The sequence below is a fragment of the Paramisgurnus dabryanus genome, chromosome 4, assembly GCF_030506205.2.
Source record: "Paramisgurnus dabryanus chromosome 4, PD_genome_1.1, whole genome shotgun sequence".
NCBI lineage: Eukaryota > Metazoa > Chordata > Actinopteri > Cypriniformes > Cobitidae > Paramisgurnus > Paramisgurnus dabryanus.
Window position 1 is genome coordinate 28,876,353 of NC_133340.1, and position 24,661 is coordinate 28,901,013.

At 35.6% G+C, this 24,661-nt stretch overlaps 1 protein-coding gene across 3 annotated transcripts; it reads left to right on the forward strand.

Moving 5' to 3' along the window:
• Nucleotides 1-394: 394 nt before the first annotated feature.
• On the forward strand, nt 395-24,635 carry LOC135735651 (CD48 antigen-like). 3 transcript variants are annotated; one of them, XM_065254120.1, is made up of 9 exons: nt 395-598; nt 1,647-1,949; nt 4,039-4,320; nt 4,736-4,843; nt 9,862-9,906; nt 10,277-10,315; nt 20,692-20,721; nt 21,044-21,100; nt 21,269-24,635. In XM_065254120.1, the coding sequence occupies exons 1-8, from the start codon at nt 532-534 to the stop codon at nt 21,073-21,075; spliced, it is 906 nt and encodes a 301-aa protein (XP_065110192.1). In that variant the 5' UTR covers nt 395-531; the 3' UTR covers nt 21,076-21,100; nt 21,269-24,635. The 3 variants fall into 3 exon arrangements, with proteins under 3 accessions (XP_065110192.1, XP_065110194.1, XP_065110193.1); XM_065254122.1 differs by having other exon boundaries at nt 21,315-24,635; XM_065254121.1 differs by having other exon boundaries at nt 21,044-21,095.
• The last annotated feature ends 26 nt before the right edge of the window (nt 24,636-24,661 follow it).

Below are 24,661 nucleotides of genomic sequence, written 5' to 3' on the forward strand. Positions count from 1 at the left end.
ATATTGCTGGACATTAATATACATAAGACAACACTGCAAAAACAGTTTACTATCAAGCAGTTATATATTTGTTGTTCAATACTCCTAATTCTCTGATGCATGTCTTTAATTTAATTTCATATGTTGTTATTAATTTAGTGTTTACAATGATAATGCTTGAACTTAAAAATAATAATTTGAATAGAAACTGACATGGTTTCTACTGGACAGCTAGGGTTTTGTGAAAAAAAATATGGAAGACATCAAGTCTGTAGAATAAACTAAAAGGATTTGATGATCACTAGTGATAGTACGTTATTCTGTATTGTCAACATTCTAATTGTTTATTTAAACAGCTGATAATGCCATGGCAACAGCAAGAAGCTACTGGACTTTCACTCCAAAATGGCGGAGGGCTGCTGCTGGGCGTTGATTTCGCTTTCGTTAGAAACTTCCGCCTTTTGCATGGCTGCTGGTGTGCTTCCACAGCTCTTGATTAGAATGTAATATCGATTAGTCGATAAGGTTGAAAGTAAATAAACTTAAATAAATATGAAGATGTCGCGTGGATGTGGTTACATGCTGCTGCTGGTGGTCTTGTTCATCGCTGTTGTTTCAGGTTAGCGATTTTTATTCTGTTTAAGCTTTAAACTTGAGGGCGCGGCCCGTTGTAAACCGAACTTAATTTCTGTAATATTATAGTTTACAGATTCAATTTACTGTTTGTCTAGTCATTATTGTTATTTATATATGAACTATTTACGTTAGCAGTCGTATGTACTGTTTTTATCAGACGTTGTTAGCAACAGGCCCGAGCCTTTACCATAACTATGCTAACCTACAGTGACACCATGATAGTGCGTGCATAGACGGTATCTTGCCGTAATAACACTTTATTGAATTATTACCGTAATATTTAAACGAGACTCAAAAAGAATATACCATAGTATAACTACAATTATATTTATTTATGCGTTTATTTAGCAGACGCTTAAAATTAGTACAGTACCCTGCTGAAAAAAACAGCATACCAGCAAGACCAGCATATGTTGTGTTTTGGTGCTGGTTTGCTAGTGAACACCAGCTAAACCAGCATCAAACCAGCACCAGCATTAGCACCAGCTAAACCAGCACCCAAACAGCATTAGCACCAGCTAAACCAGCATTAGTACCAGCATCCCATGCTGGTCATATCATGTTGTGTTTTGATGCTGGTATGCTGGAACCACCTAAACCAGCATAGACCAGCATGATTCCCATGCTGGTTTGATGCTGGTGTTTTCAGCAGGGTATACAATGCTATGTGTAACGTTACAGGTATAAAGGCTATAAAGAACAGCACAAAAGAGCATTTGTAACGGATTCGATTAGTTTTATGCTTATATATAGTTTTTAATAACTTGTATACTGTTTACTCTTTGTGGTAAAATGTTTTTATCTGTGAATATGCTTTGCAGCAATGCAAATTTGTAAAGGCACTGGAAATAAATGTGAAATATGTGAATATATGTTGTTAATTATAATAATAATGTTGAAAAGTTCTTTTTGAAGGCTGTGAGTGATCGTTTTAGCAGATTTTTATCACTAAGATACTATGTTGAGATACTAGATGAGGTTTTCTGTAATTTATCATTGACTCTATATGAACATATTGTCTGTGTTCACAGGTGTGGTGGGGGTTGTGAGGAAGAAAGTGGGAGATGAAGCTCGTTTTCAATCTGACAAAACTGCTCTTAAAGACAGCAGCATCACATGGAAATATTCAGCTGGTGGTGAGGTGATAAAGGTGGTTGAATGGGACAATGACTTTCAGACTGAAGAAATTCTGAATCCTAAATTCAAGAATCGTGTAGCTCTCGATAGGAACAATGGAGAACTCACCATAAGAAATTTACAGCTGGGCGATACTGGAAGTTATTCCATTGAGATCAACAATAAAGAGGAGAAAAAAATCAGCTTGATTGTTAAAGGTGAGCAAATATAACAACCTGCTAATTACATGTTCTGTAAATGTTATTTTAAGTCCATTTACACAAAAGTACCCAAATGTAACTTACACTGAAAAGCTATTGTTGTGCTGTTATGTTAAAATAAAAACAAGATACAATGTCTAGGTAGTACTATGGTAATATTTGTGACTGCATGTGAAACTCAGCTAAAGCTTTTTTGGGATTTACTCTTTTTCTATAGAGACAGAGCGCAGCGTGTCATAACCTGAAAATCACGCCCACCGGGGGGGAAACAATCCATCTGTCTCCATTGACTTTGTATTACGAGAGGCTGCCTCCTTGTCATTTCTGGCTTATAACAAAAAAACAAAATAATGCCTAAAAGCTGCTGTGAGACAAGATGTACAGCTAACAAGCAATAAAAACAAAGAAATACGTTTTTATAAACTGTCGAGCCCCCCCAAAAAACGGCGCTCACTAGGAGGAAACGTAGTTGGCGATTCACTTTTTTCTCCTTAAAGGCTGGGTTTTACGACTCGACAGCTTATAAAAACGTATTTCTGGGTTTTTTGGCTTGTGAGCTGTACATCTTGTCACACAGCAGCTTTTAGGCATTATTCTGTTTTTGTTATAAACCAGAAATGACAAGGAGGCGGCCTCTCGCAATACAAAGTCAATGGATACGGTTGGATTGTTTTCTCCCCGGTGGGCGTGGTTTTCCAATTTGCATAAATGCGCTCTGTCTCTATATAAACTCATCATACATGACGTTAGCTTCCTACATAAGTTATAGCAAAAGCATACAACAATAATGTTGTATGTTTGTGCTATAACTTAAATGGATAGCCCCATTCACTTCCATGGTATTTTCCTACTATGGAAGACAATAGGGCTCATGATCATTCCTTAAAATATCTTCCTTTGTGCTGATCAGAACAAAGAAATGTATACAGCTTTGTAACAACATGATAGTTAGAAAATTATGAAAGAATTTTCATTTTTGGGTGAACTATCTCTTAAATGATATACCTTGGTATTTTATTATGTAAACACTAACTGAAATTAACCTTCAATGTTATTTTGTGGTACTCCAGGGTACAGTACTTTCCCTAATAGGGCTGGGACAACGCGTCGACGCAAAAAATACGTCGACGCAAAAAATGCGCGTCGATTCGTCAGACCCAAAAAGACGGCGCCGTTGAGTAGTAGCAACGCGAGTGGCTCCAGTCCCCGCCGGCTTCACAGCAAGTGTGAGCAGTGCGTAAGCGGCGCATGTTTTTTCAGCGCCCATGTTAACAAGCATGCACCCTGCCGCATGAGGAGTGCGAGCTCGCGACTCTGTAGCAACAGTGCTGCAATCGTTTCTGCGTCGGTTCTGCTGCGCTGCTCATTTAAAGTGAAAGTGCTTTGTTTATGGTTTAAATGCTCGTGGATTGACGCGAAAGAGTGTCATTTTACCATAAAATCATGAATGTGATGCCAAGTGTGTTTTAAACAGAGCAATTTAACAAAAAGCAATGAAATATGTAAAAACACACTGTTTTCATTCACTCTCTGTACAGCAATAAATGAGTCCTCATCTATCTTAATAAACTAGAACAGCACGAAAACAATGTGGATTAAACAAATCAAGTTATAAAAATTACACTGTGTGACCATCAAAAGGCACATTGAAGAGGTTTTGCTCATAAATGCATGCAAAATAAAGTCATTTGAACTTGAGATTTTTATACTGTTACTAAACAGCACAGAATGAGCTGCAAACGCTTTATGAAATGCTACCTCTGACTAAGAATGCATTATTTTGCACTTGTATAGTCTTTTTTTATTTTGAAATTTCAAGAGCAATCAACATATATTGAAATGTTTACATTCAGATATGTAAAACAACATGTATAAATTGCTATTAGTTAATTTATGGGGAGATAATCGAATCGAAGTCGAATCGGACTGATAAAATGAATCGTTAGATTAATCGATGCATCGAAAAAAGAATCGCTAGATTAATCGTTTAAAAAATAATCGTTTATCCCAGCCCTATTCCCTAAATCACGTAATTTCTTCTGTAAAGATGATGTTGTTTTCTCTGTTTTAATTGTTTTCTTCACAGAGGGTGTCAACAATCCAAAATTAGAACACGAGGAAACAAAAGAAAACCCTGATGTAATATATTTGAACTGTAATATAATACCTATATCACAATATAATGAAAATATAAACTGGACTTGTTCAGAAGGAAAAAATCCATTTATCCTAAATCCGGGAAAGGGAAAACAAGGAGAGTCCATAACAATCAGTAGAACCAAGAACCCAGATGTCTGCTGCAACTGTACACTCTTCAATGAAGTGGATGAGAAAACCAGCAATACGCTCTGTATAAAAGATCTGCCTGGTAAGACAGAAATTTTCTTTTATCATCATTATACTAAAAAGCTTGGGTTTAGATGTCGCTTGAATTTGAGTATAAAAATGCAAATTCATTAGCCATTTCTCACTCATTTTTAAAACTGAAACGTTGAGAACTCTTACAGCTGTCCTGTCCACTATCTGCACAGTGTCCTCACTTTTTTTTAACCCTTACTAGACCGCATCAGGTTTTTGGTGTTATTTATTACAAAACATGATATGCCCATAGATAGCATAGATGTAAGGTACTTCTGCGTCAGATGTTCTAATGATGTTTGTGTGCAGTGAGTCAGAAGCTGTATTTTAATTCTAAAAAACTTTGTAAGTTCAGATAGACTAGTTTAATGTTTTGGCTGTAATGTTAACAGAAATACCCATGATTACTAACAACTTGTGTTTAGCTTCTTCAGGAGGTCTCGGTGTAGGAGCTATCTTTGGGATTGTGATTACTGTCATCTTTATCATCATCATTCTCTTCGTCTTGTACTACTTCCATGACTGCATTTATAGTAAGATGTTTGTGTTCTTTAAAAAATAATTGATAAGGTCTTGAAACTTGTCTGTAATTTACTGCACATTTCCAGTTTTTTTTTCAAGCTCTTTGCAGATAGTATGTTGACTATCAAACAGTGATGAAATTTTAAGACAAATAGTATAAGAATTATTTTTTTTACTATTGAGACTAGTTCAAACAGGACATGGCACTCTAGCTATAATGTTCACAGTAAAACAAACATACTTTTTTATTACAGGATATATTTTTTGGTAACACACACAAGGTTGTATTTGTTAAGTAGGGAATAATGTACAGCCACCCAGTTGTTATCGCAGAATATGTTCTGACAAAGTCTGAGACCACGACACGAAACAGATGATAACAAATGCTTGGCTGCACATTATCCCGCTTATTGCATGGCTACTTGCAAAATGAGTAAGCATATAGACATGAAATATCGTTTGTTTATATATATTTATATATTTTATTAGCTCAATTGTAGGAAGTGCAAACCTGCAAGAATGAAAAGTTTTTTAATTGCATTAAAGGGATATTCAAAACTTTACAAATGAAAATAACTAGCTTCCGGTAACTGCACTATCTTAGACCAGTGGTTCCCAAACTTTTTCAGTGTGCGGCCCCCCTTGTGTACAGTGCATTTTTTCGTGGCCCCCCGAAAGTAAATTTATGATAAAAACAGTTTTAAAATGTAATATTTTAATTAAACAAAACATAATAAATTATTCCTAGTAGTGCTGTTGGTTAGTTGGCTTATTATTTTTGAGGTTTAATTACACAGAATTCATGATAAATTAATGTATTTTATAAAATGTCATAAAACTGGGGCCCCCCTGGCACCATCTCGCGGACCCCGTGGGGGCCCTGGCCCCCAGTTTGAAAACCACTGTCTTAGACGACTCTGCATTCAGTAGAGACTATCATTGTAGTGTACACCCTTTTTGTAGTAATGAATGCGGAGGCACAGAGCGTGTAGTAAAACAGCCCTTCGCATTTGTCATACGTCACTAATTTGGTTTAATAATTTGTAAAAATAATAGCTAGCATATGTTATTAATTATGTATATTTGTAAGTATTAAACTGTAGTGGTAAAGATGACTCGCAGAATAGGATAAGGGTGTATTATTATTTTCAGCTGCTACATAAATGTATAACCTGCTTTTATTATAGTTTACAAATTTAGTCAGATACCGCTACACTTCTAGTTTTTGATCTTAAAGGTCCCGTTCTTTCTGTGTTTTTGAAGCTTTAGGGTTCAAGGGTGTTTACAGTGCGCAATATAACATGTGTCCATGTTTAACACTTAAAAAATGTGGTTTTACTTATCTGTACAGCGCTGTTTTCACTGTCCTCAAAACAGGCTGATGTCTTCTTTGTTCTATGAAGTCCCTCCTTTAGAAATGCGTATCGAGTTCTGATTGTGTAGTTTGTTTAGTGTGTTGTGATTTGACAGCAGCTTAGCTTCCTTTGGGCGGAGTTTAGTCAAACACTCTTGCTGTGATGTCATTAAACCGGGAAGTAGAGGGCTGTAGTCCAAACCAGCTGTTCGCTGTAGGCTTTGAAAGGCAAATTCTGTTAAAGAAAATATATTGCCTGGAAGTGAACTTTGAGCTTTATCATTTTACAGATATTATTTATGCTCTAACAGCGACATTACACACTCACTAGGTTTTTAAAAATGGGATTAGCAGTGTTTCCTCTAGGATTTTTTTCAGCTGTGGCGGCAGGGGGTGCCCATGATGATTATAAATGTAAAAAAAAATTTAATGTAAAATATAGGCTACAGTAAACTAACATGTATTTTTTTTAATCATTTTCACGCTGTCATTTACTTTTCCTTATAGCATATTGCTTTTCTATGTTTGATCTAAACTGTATTTTATTAAAAAAACGTTACACAGCTACGTACGTAGTTAGGATATTTCATTGTAGTTTTAATGTAGTGTGCATTGCAAGTTCATCCTCGTGTTTAGCGTACAGAGCTGTTAAAAAAGTCATGCAGTCCTGTTTGAAAATCCGCACCGCTGTGATTGACAGAACAACCGACCAGTTATCCGACATCAGCAGCAATTTTATTTCACACCCGTACCATTTGACATAAAGACTGTGACCCCGAGCCGGTCACACCGCAAATCGCGCAGTTAAATATAAACCTTTACAGGTGTTGTGTCGAACTCAGTTCCCCCTATGTTTCCCTTTAGTGTAGTGCTTTTATAGCGTTTTCATCACGTTACATTTAGAAAGATTAAAGATTTGAATTGGTTATACTAATAAGACATAATATCATGTATTTTATAATACAATTTATTAAATATTTCATACATTTGACAGTTTTCTATTAGGGTATTTCTTTTAAAATATAGCCTGTCTTTTTCTTTTTTTCCTTTACTGGTTGTTTTAAAAATGTAATGTTTGCATACATAATTAAATAAATATTATACATATAATATGATTCATACTGTAAAAATAATTGACTTACCATTAAGAACAATACAGATACATTACAGAAATGCACACATATACATCTCAGTAGCCATTAAAACTTTAAATATATAAATAATAAAACCTATAACGTGATAAAAACGCCATAAAAACATTACACTGAAGGGAAAAATAGGTGGAACATAGGGGGAACAGACTTCGACACAACACCGGTCTTCAGACAGATCTTAAACACAAATAAGCACGGGACATTTAAAAACGAGTCGAATTTTGGTCTTGGATGTTAGACCCGCATTTTACTCGTCTATTGAGTCCCTACCTGCATCTACAACACAAATGACACGCGAATAGCCTATTACACCCGTTAGATCAAATATTATGCGGTTCATCCGCGGGTACCCCGACCCTGCTGTTTCGTCTGAAAACAGATAAAACCGTCTCACCGTCTGCCTCAAGTTTCTATTACCAACGTTCTTCTCTTCCACGGGAATAATGTAAGTTTCCTTACAAACAGATTCGACTATTAATGTCTTGCAGTCGCATATAAGTAGTATTCAGTATTTAGCCTTTTGTTTTTGGACAAATATCTTATCATTTAATGTGAAACTTTCTGAGTGTCGATCTAAAGCACAGACGATTGACTGACAGCTGAGCGGTCAGCAGCGCGCTGTGCTTATAGCCTATACTGAATAACTAACGGACAGATAAGTTGATAATATGAGTACAGTGATTCCAAATGAATGTCCAAAAAACTCGTAATATGTTAAATCAAAAGTTTAATAATGTCTTTTCTCGCAGCCCTGCGCTGTGTTGGTGTAGATATGCGCCGGTGAACATCATATGCGTGATGACCTTGCAGCTTAAATTACCCTAAATTTATAGTCATAAAGATAAAAGTAAAACAACATTCGAAACTTCAAATGATGTATTTTTATTTGTGTAAACTCACAATAAGGAGAAAACCTTGTGCTTATTTATAATCATTAAAAACATGACGTGCTTTCTGCTGGTTTGGTTTTAGAGCGCGTCACAAAAAAAGAACAGAAACTCAAATACTTTTTTATTCGTTTTGTCAATTTAATAATTATTTAAGTGCAACATATTTCGTATAGGCTTATTTATTTTATTATTATTTCTCAAAACAGAAACGTAGCTTAATAATCCTCTGTTGATTTAAATCTAGTTGTTCATGAAACTAAACCCATGGAGGAAATTATGATATTTTAGGAGACTTATTTATAAATGAGTGAACAACGCAAATCCAGAAAGGAATTTATTTCTAGACAGCCAGTCTCGCAGAGCGGACATTTCGGTAGTTTTTTTGCGAGCTGCCGCTGTGGGTTTTGTCTAGAAGGGATACAGCAAATGCCGAAAAGTTAAGGATTAGATTTGGAGGTAGGATTATTAGGATGAAAACAGCGGTTCTGGCTAAATTAGATACAAATACATCCTACAATCGTGTGAAATTTTGTGTTTAGAGTTGGGTTTGGTTAAAGGATTAGGATAAAACAGTGCTCATCCAACGAGATTTCGTTTGCTGTATCCCTTCTATCCACAACCGCAGGCGTGGCGGGGATGTTTTAGGAGTGGCGGGCCGCCACGCTTGAATGTATATAGCGGAAACTCTGGATTAGGAAGAATGTGACCTTTAAACGATTAATTAAACCATTCCAATTAAAGGGGCCATGACATGAAAATCGGACTTTTTTCTATTCTTATGTGCTATATAATTGGGCTCCCAGTGCTTTTATCAACCTAGAAAATTTGAAAAAGACCAACCCAGTAACTTAGTTTTGGTAAACCATTCTTTGCAAGCACGTGAAAAAATAGGTCAATGAAATTTGGCTCATGATGTCATAAGGAGTTCTTATTATAATAATACCGCCCCTTAATCTGCACTATCCAACCATGGCACAGCCATTTAGTGCAGAGAGAAAGAAAAAAAATTCACAGCACAATTGAGTTTCAATTGCAACAAACCACCATTATTGCGCTTTGAATTTCATCAGCTCATTTGCATTTTAAAGGACACACCCAAAACAGCAAATTTTTGCACACACCTACAAAGTGTCAAATTTAACATGTTATAATAAATTATCTATATGAGATTTTGAGCTAAAACTTCACATATGTGCTCTGGGGACACCAAAGATTTATTGTACATCTTAAAAAAGTCTTGTGACTTGGCCCCTTTAAAGCACCATGTAATAACACAAGTTATCGTATTTTTTTAACACAAACTAACCATGAGCTTTCAGCGCTTTATCTTAATTCACTGAAGTTGCAACTGTTTAACATGAACTTACATGAATAACTTTATGGACAATAACTAACATTAAGAAATGTTAAACAACAATATAATATTGCCCATTGTTCAATTTAGCTAACAAATACAGTACATTTACTAATGTTAACAAATACAACTTTATTGTAAAGTGTTACCTGTTTTTTTTTTTTGTACTCAACAGTAGACATATTCAATAGATACATAAACAGAAATTAAGTGGTAATTATAGCAAAATTGTATGTCTTATTATTAATGTAATTTGACATTTTCTGTTGTACCCCAGGATTTGTTCGTGAACAATATCAAAAGATTATAAGATGGTTCAATGGTAAGCTTGTTTTGATTAAGAACATTTGTCGTGTTATTTTTAAGATGATATTTTGAGGATTTATTGGTTGTCTTGAAATTTGCTGAAACACAATAAGTATGTCATGGCATGGGAAAACAAATGTATATAACATTTTGAATAAAAACAAATTGTCCTTTATAAAGATCAGCTTTTACATTTTTTTAACAGGATCTCCACAAAGTCATAATAATTTGGAAAGGAAAAAAGATAAATATAACCTCATCGCTTGATACGATTATTATGCAATTTCACTCAGTGAATCGAATGTGTTTACTGTTTTACATATTTTGTGGATAAATAGTATAAATGATAGTATCAGCTTTTTAAATTGTGTAATTTTTTCTAACAGGAGGTGAGGAGAGTGACACAGATGCAGGAAAGAATAACGGTAAGGATAACCCTATCACTTTAAACAATTATTGTGCAATTCCAGTAGAGCTGTCGTGATTGGTTGACACAGTCGACTATGTCGACGATGATAATTCTTCAGCATCAGTATTTTTAATTGATTCCATTATTTTACCTTTTAAATTTTGTTCCCACTAAAATAACCACTGTGTCCTTCACACCATTAGTAGGCGCGAACCTTATGTCTATTGCCATCTCCACCAGTACGCCATTTTCAAAGATGATGTTTGAAGGGTCGAGTGCAATGTCAAACAAGTTAGTTTGCAAAAGTTTTCAAAGGCCAAAGAGGTCTAAAGTATGGGAGTTCTTCAGATTGTAATAAAAGGCTGGTTTGTAAACTCTGTAAGGTTTCTTTGGCATATTACAGCATTACCAGCTCCGATGCATGAACATCTGAAGAGAAAACATACTGGGGGTATTCAGGATGAAACCTTATTTATTTTTATTTTTTTGTGAATTAACTAGGCTTGTGCCAGGGACTACTTTTCATGTTGCGGTAATTGATGAAGGTTTTATTATTACGGTAGATGGTATTACCACGGTGTTGAATTGCATTACAAAAACGGTTGAAAAGAGGAGCAAATTGCATTGTTAAAGTGTTAATAAAAGATTTAATAACTTAAACTTGTTAAAATATATTAATAAACAATACAGAGTAGAAATATGTAATCTGAAGCAATCGGATTCAAACAGAATTAAGTGCAAAAGCGGACAACTTTAGTGGTTTAAATGATTAAAGTGCAAAAGAACATTATTATCCACACTATTCTTGACGTAAATGTGGGCGCCGCCATCTTTGAGCTCAGATGGGTAACACTTCCGGTGAGCCACTACAGCTAATGGCAATCTTATCGCGAGGGATACGAGTCTGCCGTTTTGACTGGCATTTTAATGCTTATTATGAAATCCAGGAAGACAAGCATAACTTGTGCAGTTAAAGGTTGCCATAATAGCTGATACAAACGCAGTAAATCTCTACAAAACATTTGTTTTAACTATAATACACGCACAAGAACTGAATGTGTTTGTGGCGCACGTGCATCTATAACTGTATCCACATATCCATCCAGTAAAACCTTTCATAGAAACTGACAGTGAACAATAAATACAATAATTATTCAAAAACAACTAATATTATGCTGATTTATCTGGTTTATTTATTCTGCTACTATATATTATTACAAAAATGAGATTACAGTACAGAATATATAGCATACGACATAAACTGCTTATTAGTTAATGTTTATAACAGTTTGTGATGTGTTTGCGCGTAACGTAACTTTTTTGTTATGTTTTAAATGTTTTTTTTTTAAATAAGCAAATAATTTCATATCTACTGCATAATAATATTTCCATAAAACGAAAACAATACTGAAAACATGTAATAATAGTTTAATATGTTTATTATGGTTTGGTTAAATAACTTACAATGTGTTGTTGAATGAGAAGCATAAGTTAGTGCTGCTGTTGGATCGTGTGAAGCTTGATGTGTCGCTATAAAAACTCAAACAAGTCGATCAAAAATTGCTGTTTCAAAAAACCTCATACCAGAGGGACAGTTGTGACGTTTTTAAGCTTTTCAGGTGATGGCTTTTTAAACCAGCTTAAAAATAAGAAATCTCTGTATATCCCATCATGTATTAAACACTCGACTGACTGTCCCACTGTAGAGATACTGGTATGTCTGGTATGTCTCGGTGCTTTTATATTTGTGCATTGAAGACCCGTCACTCCCAAGGAACAACATGAAACGATTGAATATATCTTCAATATGATGTATCAGGACACTTCTTAATTTCATCCTCACACTGGCTCATACATGAAATCATGACCTTAATCATCATGGAAAACGCCAGTTCTGGTTCAGTGACAGTACACAGCAGAAGGTCGCACCCATAATTTGTGCAAAGCGTCATGGGGTTTAGGAATATGTGGATAAAGAACTAGTAATTTACATTCTTCAGCCAGTTTCCAGGTACAGTATCTAGAGTGCGTTTTACTCCAGATTAAAGTGCAAAAAGTTTAGCATATTCACTTTTTATGCCCTAAGCTTTGATCGCTGGTTTGGATCGCTCTTTCACTCAGAGTTGTTGTTTCTGTCTGGTTTGAAGCTTCCTCAATGCAGCAGTTGATTGTGGCCTCAAGGTTATCAGAAAAACTTCCCTTAAACCTGTGATCAACAAATCTTGTCAAGTCCATCACCTTGTTTTCATCGTCATTGTACCTGGTCTCAAGCTTTGACTTTATTAACCTCATCAGGTCTCTGGTGAAGGCACTGTCTTCATTTTTCACCCCAAGAATCTCTGACATGATGTGACTTAGCAGCACTGGCTTTAAATGACAGGCTTAGGGGCTGATCACACCAAAAGCGCTTTAAACGCTTGGAAACGCAAGGCACGACGCCCGGCTTTTATTTAAGAAAGAGCAGTGCGACACGGCTTTTTATATTGCTAAGCAACTACCGAGTCAGCTTCTTGTCAATCAAATATTGAAGCGTGAGCACTCTTTTGCTGTTAACTGTCATATTAGCAGAAACTTTAAAAAGAGGACGCTTGCTCTGACCTTGTTTGAGGGTGAGAGGTGCACAAACACGCAGGAGAGAGTGAGCGAGTGAAGTCCGGTTCTTCAAAGCAACTGTAAACTTCCCTCACCACAACATAAGGCCCGCCTCTCCCCTCATTCGATTGGACAATGGAAAGATGCGAATGAAATCAAGTTGTGGCCGAAGCACCCAATCCACTGATAGGGAAAGGTGGCAATTGCATCACTCTCAAATGCTTCCTTCATGTTAGTAGCGTTATCTGTTGTTACACTAACAACACGCTCTTTGCTGATGCCCCACTCTTGCAACATGTTTTCAAAAAAATCCCTGTTTTTATCTGCATTGTGGTCTTCTGGAAAGAACTGTTTCCAGGTAATTTGACTGAAGTTTCTCATCTTTGATGTAGTGGATAGTAAGGCTGATGTATAGATGGCCACTTCCTCCACTGCTGGTCCATAGGTCAGTGGTTGCTGCATACCATTTTCCTTGGGCTACAAATTTGTTACTTCCACTTTAAGATTGTTGTACATTTTGGGTATCTCTGTCTTTGATAAAAAGACTGTGAGGGAAGGAACTTTGCAGAGTGAAACTGTAGGCTTCATCAGTTTCTGAAATCCAGGTTCTGCTACTGTGTAAATGGGAATCATGTCCTTAGCAATATAATATGCTATGGCCTGATTGATTTCTTTAGCACAAAGAGATGAGGGTTCATATGCAGCCTGATGTTGGAATGCCTCTTTGACCTTTGACTAAATGGCTTCAGCTGAAGATGAGCCAGCAGCAGCACTGCTAGATCTTTGGCTACTCTGTAAAACAGGAAAGAAAAATATTACTTCTTGCCTCAAAGATGCATTTCAGACACTTGTAGAGATTAAAAAGAAGGTAAAGCTTACTAATATTTTTTCTTTTTTTGCTTGTTTGTATGATTAAATATGATAAATAAATGTATGTGTTCCTTTGATATGGTAAAAGAACACAATCATACAGTAGTAATGACGACCAGTAAGCTAAATATGGCCATTTGTTCCCACTGTACTGTGTATTTAACGTAGATTAACATTTAACATTGCTTGATATTTTATTGGTCATTATTACTGGCTGTCAGTAATAATGACCCTAACCCTAACAGTTTCAACTTTGATTAAAAAAATATATTAATAAATGCTAAAAAATAATAAGATTTACAATTAATAAATAATTAATAAAAAGATTCAATAAAGGTGGTGATAATCACGAAGCATTCATTCAGGTTGTAGTGGTTTTTAAAGTTGAGAGAGATGGCAGCTTTCCTGCGAGTGGGTGTGTGCCCCCAGTGTTTGAGAGCAGAGAATCCTGCCTGATTTTATTTACATGGCGTTTTTTAATCATTCAAATTTGGCTAGGTGGTTAATAAAACATTTTTCTGTGGTGTGACAAACTGAGAATGTAGTATTGGACTTTACACAGGCTTTAAGTATATCAACTATACAGTTGTATGCCCCTTTTTAGAGTATGTAATATTAGTCTCAGGTGTCCCGTTGTGAAATTTCTGCTCAAATTACCCTTCCCAGTTTATCCCTACCCAGTTTTTGGGTAAGAGAAGAAACATGCTGTTTTTTGTGTTTGTCTTTAAATGCCAATGAGCTGCTTTAAACAACACAAAATGTGTTGTTCCAATAATAACGCAGAGACTTTAGCTTATTAACCATGTATATTTTATGGACCCTTTTACTATTATAGCTAATGTCGTCTGCCCAGGAGCAATTCAAATTTTTTAAACGATTTTTCTGTATTTTTAACACTGTTGTGTCCTGCATCTCAAAATGTTATTATATAGGGCGATTTTAATATACACATAGATAATGTGAATGACACTCTTACCAGAGATTTCATATCACACCTTGACAGTTTTGGAATACAACAATTCGTTGATTTTCCAACCCACTGTAAAGACCACACTCTCGACCTTATCTGCTGCTCTTACATTTTGCTTTAAATGTAAAACTATTACAGAACATGTAATTTATTAATTTAATTTTAACAAATCAAAATAAAATATACAAATCCTACTAAAGTAACGTTAGCCTACGTGTTTTATATAACTATGTCTGCTTATAATAAACCCAAAGAAATGAAGAAATAATTATTAATAACAATTTATTATCTTTATTAATTAACATTACCATTCTGGAGCTGAACAACTTTGAACGGAGTTTCTTATAACGTTACTGATATTACAGTGGCCAGTCTTAACAGTGTTTGATATTCAGCTCATCTTGATTTAATTATTTTATTTTGCCGAATGCGAAAAAACATCCGTATCTAAATGAATGGGACTCAGGAAATACAATATACGCGCATTAGTAAGACCTTACGGCAGATCACGTTGGCCAAAACACGAAAAGATATTGCGGGCAAACACAGACATTTGCATCCGGACGGGATTAAATTTCTCAGAGGACCTCTGAGTTCGGCGAAAAACAGTAGATAAATTGCTCTGGAATTCTTACAGAGGTCGTCAGAGAAAAACACAGACATGGCCGATTCGGATGGGATTAAAAACACAGAGGACCTCTGAGTAGCACGATTTTCTCAGAGGTCCCCCTGTAAAACAAATCCCGTCCGAATAGGGCTTTAGTTTCCTACTAAAACGAGGGACTACATAATGTGTTTGATAAGCTTGCACCTCTAAAAACTCGGACTGTATATTTTTCTCATTCTGCACCTTGGTTTACACCTGAACTGAGACAACTAAAAACTAAAGGACGTCGCCTGGAACGTCTATGCATTAAAACTGGTCTTACTGTTCATAAAGAGATGCTCTCCTGACTAGGGCTGTCACTTTTGAGAAAAATCTAATTCGAACGGATTTCGAATATCATGCAATGTATCCGAATATATTCGAATATCTAGGCGCCGCCCCCCACGCGCATCAAAAACCCACCGTAATGGAGATTCAATCACAAAATTATTAACAGTGAGAGTCATACACAGGGTTGTCTGGATTACTTTTTACTTAATGTTTGAAACAGCAGGTTATCAACTTATGAATAACTTATATATATATAAAAAAAATGATTCAGAACAGTTACAAACAATAACGTGACAACTTAAATAGCAGCAGGAGTATATAGACAGACGCAAACAGAATTCGCGCCCCCAGATTTCGGCAGAAAACTCCGCGGACTTTCGCGGATTTAATGCCCATCATTGACTAGCACACATATCCCGCGCTTGAGCGTGTTTGTGACCAGAACTGTCATTGACAACAAGCACACTTATACAAAGCCTATCCCGCGCGTTTGTGAGCCGTCATTCACAAGAACATTAACCCTGCGCGTGCTGTTTGCTTGCCCGTTTTCAATGATAGAGAGCACAAACCCTTTGATACTTGAGATGAAATTAAACTTATAGATGAGTTAAACAGATCTCACTTGACTCTGTCGTCTATGTGACGCGCGACAGTCAGCACATGATCATTTAAAATCCGTTTACAAGACAAATGCTGTTGTTTAAAATAAAGTTTGCATTGCGTTGTAAAAATGATGAAATTATCTTCATACATGCTAATTTCATAATGCGAACGTATTAACACAAGCTTTTTATTCTGCTATAATATTTAACACTATAAACAATATGTCATTTTATATACAAACTATAATTCTATCTTGACATGCACATGAGGTTCATTTTAGTCCCATTTGATTCCCTCTCTTGCGCACAGTTGCAGTCGTCGGTCTCACTCTCAGCCTCCTTCCTATTACGAGGTGTTACTGTAAAAAATGTGCTACACATGGCATTTAAAAAACCGGATGGTTTATTTATAGTTCGAATACGGATATTTCACGTCATGTTCGAATGCATATTCGAATATCGAATAAAAAGTGACAGCCCTACTCCTGACAGCTAAATCTGATTATTATTCTGTTATAATTAGATCAGATGAAGGGAGGTCCCTGTTTACAACAGTAAATAATATTCTATGGCCTCCTGATAGCTTTCCTTCCCACTTATACTCTAATGACTTATGTAATAAATTTCTGACTTTTTTATAACTAAAATTGACAATATCCATCAACAATTGGCTCCTCAAAATAGCCTGGTATGCGATCTCCCGTTTCTGCTTAATCATGATTCACCTCTCTTTATTTTGTAGCTTTGAACTCCCGACTGTTAAAGAAATATCGCGTTTTATCCGACAATCTAAGTCTTCCACTTGTCAGTTAGACCCACTCCCAACTCACTTGGTTAAAGCCTGCTTATCCACTCTATCTGGTACAGTAACTGATATTATTCATTCTTCTTTTACTTCTGGGGTTGTTCCTTCATCTTTTAAAGTCGCTGTTATAACTCCAAGACTTAAGAAACCGGGTGCAGATCCTAATAATTTTTCACATTTTCGCCCAATCTCCAATCTACATTTCCTTTCAAAAGTCTTGGAAAAGGTTGTTGCATCTCAGGTACATGCCCACCTCTCAAAGAATAGTCTGTTTTCGAAAAATTCCAATCTGGTTTTTGACCATGGCATAGTACAGAGACCGCAATGGTAAAAGTCGTTAACGATCTATTGATGGCAGCTGATTCTGGACTCTTAACAGAGCCGGCCCTAGACCTTTGGGGGCCCTAAGCAAAATTTGGTTGGAGGCCCCTTTGACCGTTTTAAGTAAGGCCTAAAGAAAAGCAATGACTACCTTATGACTATACTGCACATATTATATCTACTATGTTATATTTTTTTAAATGTGTCTATTAAATTATGTTTTAATTATTCTATGTATACTGTATGTTAATGATCTTTTTTACATTGCTGGTCCTGAGTACGTATTTCGTTCTTATGTGGCAACATGTAGCCTACAGAATGACAATAAAAGACCTTGGGGTGGTCCCGGACAGGGAATATCTTAAGACAGGACTCCGCCTTAGTTTAATTAGAAAACATAACTAATTTTAACAAAAATGCCTTACTAAAAACATTATTTGTGTGGATTTTGAGGCAAAACAAAGGGCACTGGTGTATTTTAAGATATGTCAGTGCAAGCTTTTTTCAGTTTGGACAGGTCTTAGCCTACTTTTATTTTAGTCTAGGTCTAGTTTAATTCCTGTCAGGGAAACTGCCCCCTTGAGTTCTTGATTTGAGTTCTATGTTTGATGTCTAACAGAAAAATATGATACCACTGAACTGAATGGCAGTGCAGTGCAAAGAACACACACTGATGAACTTGCTGAATAAAAAGACTGATAAAGTGATTTTCACTGACCATCAAAGAAACATTTTTAATTGACACCAGAGTTTAAGAGGCACAAACAACAGCCTATGTATAATTTAAACGAAATAGAGTAAATAGAATAACATTTAAATAAAATATTATATAAAATAATAAATATAACACTTAAATGTTTAAATTTTTCAAATAAACAAAATTAACAATAATATCTAAAACATCACAAACAAGGTTAATAGTACCTAACATTCGCCTCACTATATATTATCCCTTACGTAAATAGCATAACAAAAGTTAATAGGCTTGTTTGAGATGAGCTAAATCTGACACAAACATAGGTTTGTGGATAATAACAATTAACTTGCAAATAATATTAATAATTGAAGATGAACAATTAACATTGCATTCATAACATTAATCTAACAAAGCTGACTACTGTATGTCATATGCATTGCTATAGTTTAAATATTAAACACTGAACCGTGACATTATACACTTTTGCAAAGGCTAGCAGGTGATTTAACAACGGTGCGCTGTCTGGGCATGTACCACCACGCATATGCGCATGAGTTTGTTTACTCTTACACATAAAACACTTTAAATTCAGACGTTTAACAATATAATTACACTAATGACATACATATCTAGAAATGACAATGGCATACGTGAAATATAAGCGTAACAGAATTAATTTACCACGTTAAACTGTTAAAATATTAATTATTAAGCTTAATATACCAATTCACGTTATGATGGCAAATATAAGAAAGAGAAGTTAAACAGAACACAGGTTTGGTCATAACCGAAGTCAAATAAGATCCACTTACTTCGCATTTACGCACAAACACACATAACATTAAAGAAATTGTCCTTAAAGCAACAGCAAAAGTTCGCGTCTGTATCAGCGATCCGGCTCAACTCAACATTGCGTTCTGTGGGCGGGATGCTCGCCTGCACATAGATCGCGGGCACTGATTGGCTGCTGCGCTGGATGTTGTGTGTCAATCAATCTCGGCAAGAAAGAGATCTTATTTATTAGCGAACTTTCATAATAACTATAATAACAAGTAACAGCCTTTTTAACATTGCCATAATAATAAATAATGAATATTTATTTTATGTTACTTTTGATGAATGATTTTTTTCAACCACTAGCTAAGTGACTTTAGGGGGCCCTCTGCTGGCCACGAGGCCCTTTGCAATTGCAAGTGTCGTTTAGTGGCTGGGCCGGCTCTGACTCTTAACATTACTCATCTTACTCGATCTAAGTGCAGCCTTTGATACAATTTCCCATCATGTTCTCTTAGATAGATTACTCTCTCTAGGTATCACTGGCATTCCTCTTACCTGGTTCAGATCCTATCTCTCCGGACGCACTCCATTTGTTCAGCTCAAAAATTTCAGGTCATACTCGTCATCTGTCACTGCTGGTGTCCCTCAAGGCTCTGTTCTGGGCCCTCCTAACCAAATTAAATACTGATAAACCAGAGGTTCTTCTTGTTGGCACAAAATCCAATTTGTCGAAATCTAATAGTTTCACAATTTCCATTGATAACTCTACAATATCTCCATCCTCTCAGGTTAAGAGTCTAGGTGTTGTACTCAATAGCACTTTGTCTTTTGAAAAACATGTAAATAATATTACTCGCTCTGCATACTTTCACCTACGGAACATCAGCCGTCTTCGACCATTTCTCAGCCCCAATTCAACAGCCATTCTTGTTCACGCTTTAGTCACTTCACGCATTGATTACTGTAATTCTCTTCTATTTGGCTTACCTCACAAACTGGTCCACAACTCAGCTGCCCGTATATTTACTAGAACCTCTTCCATTGAGCATATATCTCCCGTTCTCTATCACTTACATTGACTTCCTGTTAAATATCGGGTAGAGTATAAGATTCTGCTTCTCACTTTCAAAGCTCTTCATAATCTAGCACCCTTATATCTCTCTGAACTGCTTCACATCTACACCCCGAAGCGTACACTTCGATCTTCCTCTTCTATCTCCCTTGTAGTACCCTCCGTTCGCTTAGTCACTATGGGGTCCAGTGCGTTCAGCTTTGCTGGCCCTCATCTCTGGAACTCTCTTCCAAAATCCTTACAAAAAAGTGATTGTCTGGCTACTTTCAAATCACGTCTTAAAATGTACCTATTTAAATGAGCTTTTTCTGATCAGTTTTAAATATTGTATGTTTTACTGTTGATGTTCTGTTATATTGTCTTGAATTGTTTTATGATTGTCATTTTACTGTACGGTGTCCTTGAGTGCTCTGAAAGGCGTCTTTAAATAAAATGTATTATTATTATTATTATTATTATTATTATTATTATTATATTATTATTACTGTTTGTACACAATGATGATTTTGGCTACAGAAGTATGGCGAGAATCAGCAGTGTGTTAAACTACGTAAGGGGATTAAGCAACACCGACAGAGAAAGATATTTTAAAAAGTTTACTTTATCAAATGGTAACCAGCTACCAGATCCGTGTACTATAGTGGAGTGGATAGAAGTTAGCAGATGGCCGACTATACCGTGGCCAGATAAAGTACCGTGGCTGTACTTTATTGAATAACTAATTGTTTGTTATTTGGTGGATTATATAGGAATAGGAGCTGACCGTGACCCCCAAGCAGGTAAGAGATCTTGATTTTTTTAAAGCTACTATCACTGTCTTCTACAATCATAAAAAGATATTAACAGTGTATGTAAATCATGTTGACTTTGTTGTGTAATTTACTTGATGATCATATCGAGTTAAATATACACTCATTTGTTTTGTAGATTTCAACTGCATGTTCCTTAAAAATAAGCTATATAAATAAAACTAATATAAACACCATACTGTTATCATATTGTCTTTATTTTATATGTGGACAAAGATGTGTATTGTACTTCACGCCATGTTAAAATGTTTCCATAGACTTGTATTAATCCCTGATTGTGTTCTTTTTATAGGTGTGCCTCTTGCATCTCAAACTTCCAACTAAGAGGAATACATAAACAAATTGTGAGGTCAGACGATTATTTCTCTTATTCATATTAACAGTTGAGCATTGTCCAGTCAGTGAATACTGAATCATTGTCTCTTTATTAAAGTTAATGAGTTTATATCTCAGTTACATTAATACATCCAAACTGTTTTTGTATAATGTCACTTCCCTTATTTATTTTACTTTCTAGAAAATAAGATGTCTGCTTCATAGAAATGTTGGTCTGTTCTCTGCAGATCATCGACATGAAGCCTCCCTTTCATCCGATAATTTTTTAAAAATTGGGACAATTGTTATTTTTTTATTCAGTCTTATTGGCATTTAATCAATGTTTAATTTTGCTGGCTTTGGTGTACATGCCCCCTTACTGTTTTTTGATCTATGTGCTCAGGTAAGGATTAGTTAACAGTATATCTGCTTTTGTAAGGACAAAGGTCTTTTGAGTAAAGCATTTGGTATACGAGTTGAAGTCATGAGTCAGATTTTATCCTGTGTAAGTTGGAGGCACGATAGTATTCATATTGCAAGATTGTTGTTGTCCATCCAGGAATTTTGTGCATGTGTTGACTGCAGTCAGCAAAATGTGCTTTAATATTATATGTAATAGCTGTTCACTAGCAGTCAACAACTGAAATGCAATTTTTTTTTAAATGAAGCACTGTTTATTTTGTATGAATTCTATGAATAAACTTCTCTATGAATTTTAATAGGAATTTTGAGTTTCAGAAACAAAAGGCGCGCTCACATTATCCCAACCAAACCGCACAGAGCGTGTTTGACTCCCAAAATCTGGTTAGTTTGACTAGTGTGATCCCAGTTTGGTTATTCACGCCCTGGCTGGCTTGCAGAGGTGGGCACAGTTTACTTGGGCTCATGCGCGGAAACGTGTGATTGTGGTTCAGAAGAAGAGACATTAATTGTGTGACCACCTACCTTCATCTGCCTTTTAAGAAAAACTTTTCACACAGCAGGGTTAAGTGAATGTCTGAGCTGCACACGCGACAGATCAACTAAGCCATATAATAGCCATGTGAGAGGGCTGTGTGTCAACGCTCACTAAACGACTTGGAGAATAAAAAACAGACTTGACATTCCAATGAGCTCTAATGTTAAGAGAGCGCTTTATTTCCTGTTTTCTTTAATACAATCACATCCTAATGATGAAAGCATCGGATCGGTCAAAGTACAGTGTGAGTGCATGCTTATGGGGGAGTAGGGAGGGAGACAATTGTGTTAGGCACGGTTTGGTTAAGTTGGGTATGATATGCGTGCACCCTAATGGTGTAAATAAGATGTGGAAAAGCATCAAAGTTTCATGGACCGTATAAACACAGAGAGATCACTCTCACAGTTGGTCCTCTAAATAATCAAACATATAAAAATATGCTGAAGTATTTTTTTAAATGTCTTCCTTCAAATCAGAAAGATTAAGCGGCCCGCAGTTCCCCTTTTTCAGGACCTCATCTGCTCTGAGCCAACTGTGTAAACCCTGTTATGCATTTCTTGGACTTTCCACTGTTTGGGTGTGGTGTATCTTGACTCATCTCACTTTTAGTTTGTTGTTTTTAGAGATCAATAGTCAAATTTGTAGTTTGTATTACTCTATTAATTTTTTCATTCTTTATTAAAACAGCACTGTCTATTTATATTAGTATATTTAAAATGTTTTGCTTTCTTTTTCACTTTTTATTATTAAAAAGTTGATTGATGAAATTCTAGTTGGTGAAATTCTAATAATTGTTTTTTCTACTACATTTGAAACATTGGTTTTTAAAGCAAGAATGACGTTAATCAGATATCAGGTGACTGACTTTAAAAGGTCTGCTATATAGAGAGCACCATTAAATGATAATGCAGTTTAGATTATGACAAAAATGATCCATGTTATAAACGAGAGGTTGTAAACCTTTCTATGCTTTTAAAGATTTTGTGTTGTGTGTTTTCTGGCATTTGAATGTTAATAGAATGTACGCATCAGGTTCTCATGTTTATTTCTTGCATGTTGCTGACTTTATTTTTTATTTTTTTTCTTCGAAAAGAGGAACATCACTTGAACACTAACTAACTGACTTACAGTAATGGGGTGGTCACACTAGACTTTAATGAGATGCAAAAAAAAAAGTGCATGCTCAGAGAACGGTCACACAGTGACGTACCTCTGTTCTTTTATATCACGTCTAAACGTATACCTTTGCCCAAACGTGCATTTCCGGTGCATATTAATGGAAGTCAGTGGGGAAAAATGTAGTGTGACTGTGGTGGGGGACTTTTGAGGGCTTTTTTTACACTGAGCTTAACCCACGCTTTTATTTTTAAGTCTGAGTTTAAAATACTTTAACCCTTTTAACATTTCACACTTGTCATTTTTAGATGGTTTGAGTGGGGGGTTGTAAGTCTTTGTTTTGTAACCCAGCTTGGCATTCTTGGCAAAGTTTTTTAAGTGTTAACCCCAGACTGTGTTACCAAAGTAAATTTGTGAGAAACCATACAGCTTTACAGTGTTACAGTAGGCTTGCAACGGAAAACCAATCATAAGTCGTATATTCCAGAAACTTCTGGTTTGTATTTTTCTTTTATTAGGAAAATGAATGAAAAGATAATCCTGTGGTTGTTTTGCTTAGGTTTTAGAGTAATCCTGGGTTAAAAGAGTGGTAATAACTGGCTGTTTTTCTTTAAGAAATGCTTAGAAAAAAATGCAGAGGTCATCTGCGTACAATGAATTTGTAGATTAATTTGCTTCAGCTGTTCTAAAGATCTTCTAAAAATAATGTAAATTGTCACAAACAGTTATAGGTCAGCCGTAGATGATTTTGCTTTTTTATGTGTGTTCATGTTTTTCTTTATTGCACATGAACTTAAAGGTGGTGTGTGTAAACTTTAGTGACATCTATTGGTGAGATTGTAAATTAAAACCAATAGCTCACCCCTTAATTTCAAAACACATATGGTAGCTGTCACAGGAGAAACAGGGCATCGCATCGTAGGGACGAAACACGCTCTATAGAGAAGTTTGCCCATTTAGGGCTACTGCCAGTGACTTCCATGTAAGAAGACCGGTGGTGAGATAAAACAGCTCATCTTGATTATAAAACCAATGCAGTTCATTATTTAAAGTCTGTATACACAACTTATGATATTGTTATGTTTATTATATTGCATTTCTGTCAAGAGATCCTTCTAAAGGTTACACAATTCACCTTTAAGTTGTATGTGTTTATTTTGGTTAAACAAAAGTTTGTGTACTTGTCATGCATGGCCATATTTACCGTTGCATTTATATTTTGCAGGGGAAATTTACAAATCTCATTATTGACCAATAGATGCTTGGTTTGTCATTGACCTTTTGTGTGGGTGGAGCTTTGTTTGCATCTAAACTAAGTATTTTAAAGACTGAACTTTTTTGTGCGAAATTTTGCACTGTAAATGTGGCAATGCATTTAGTTATTTTATATTTAAACAGTAGCTTTTTTGCCAATGTCTAATTGCTCTGAAATATCATATTGTCTGTAAAAACATACTTTGATTTTTGCCATTAAATATGATAATGCTACTAGTAATCTTCATTGTACTCTCTTTTTTTAAA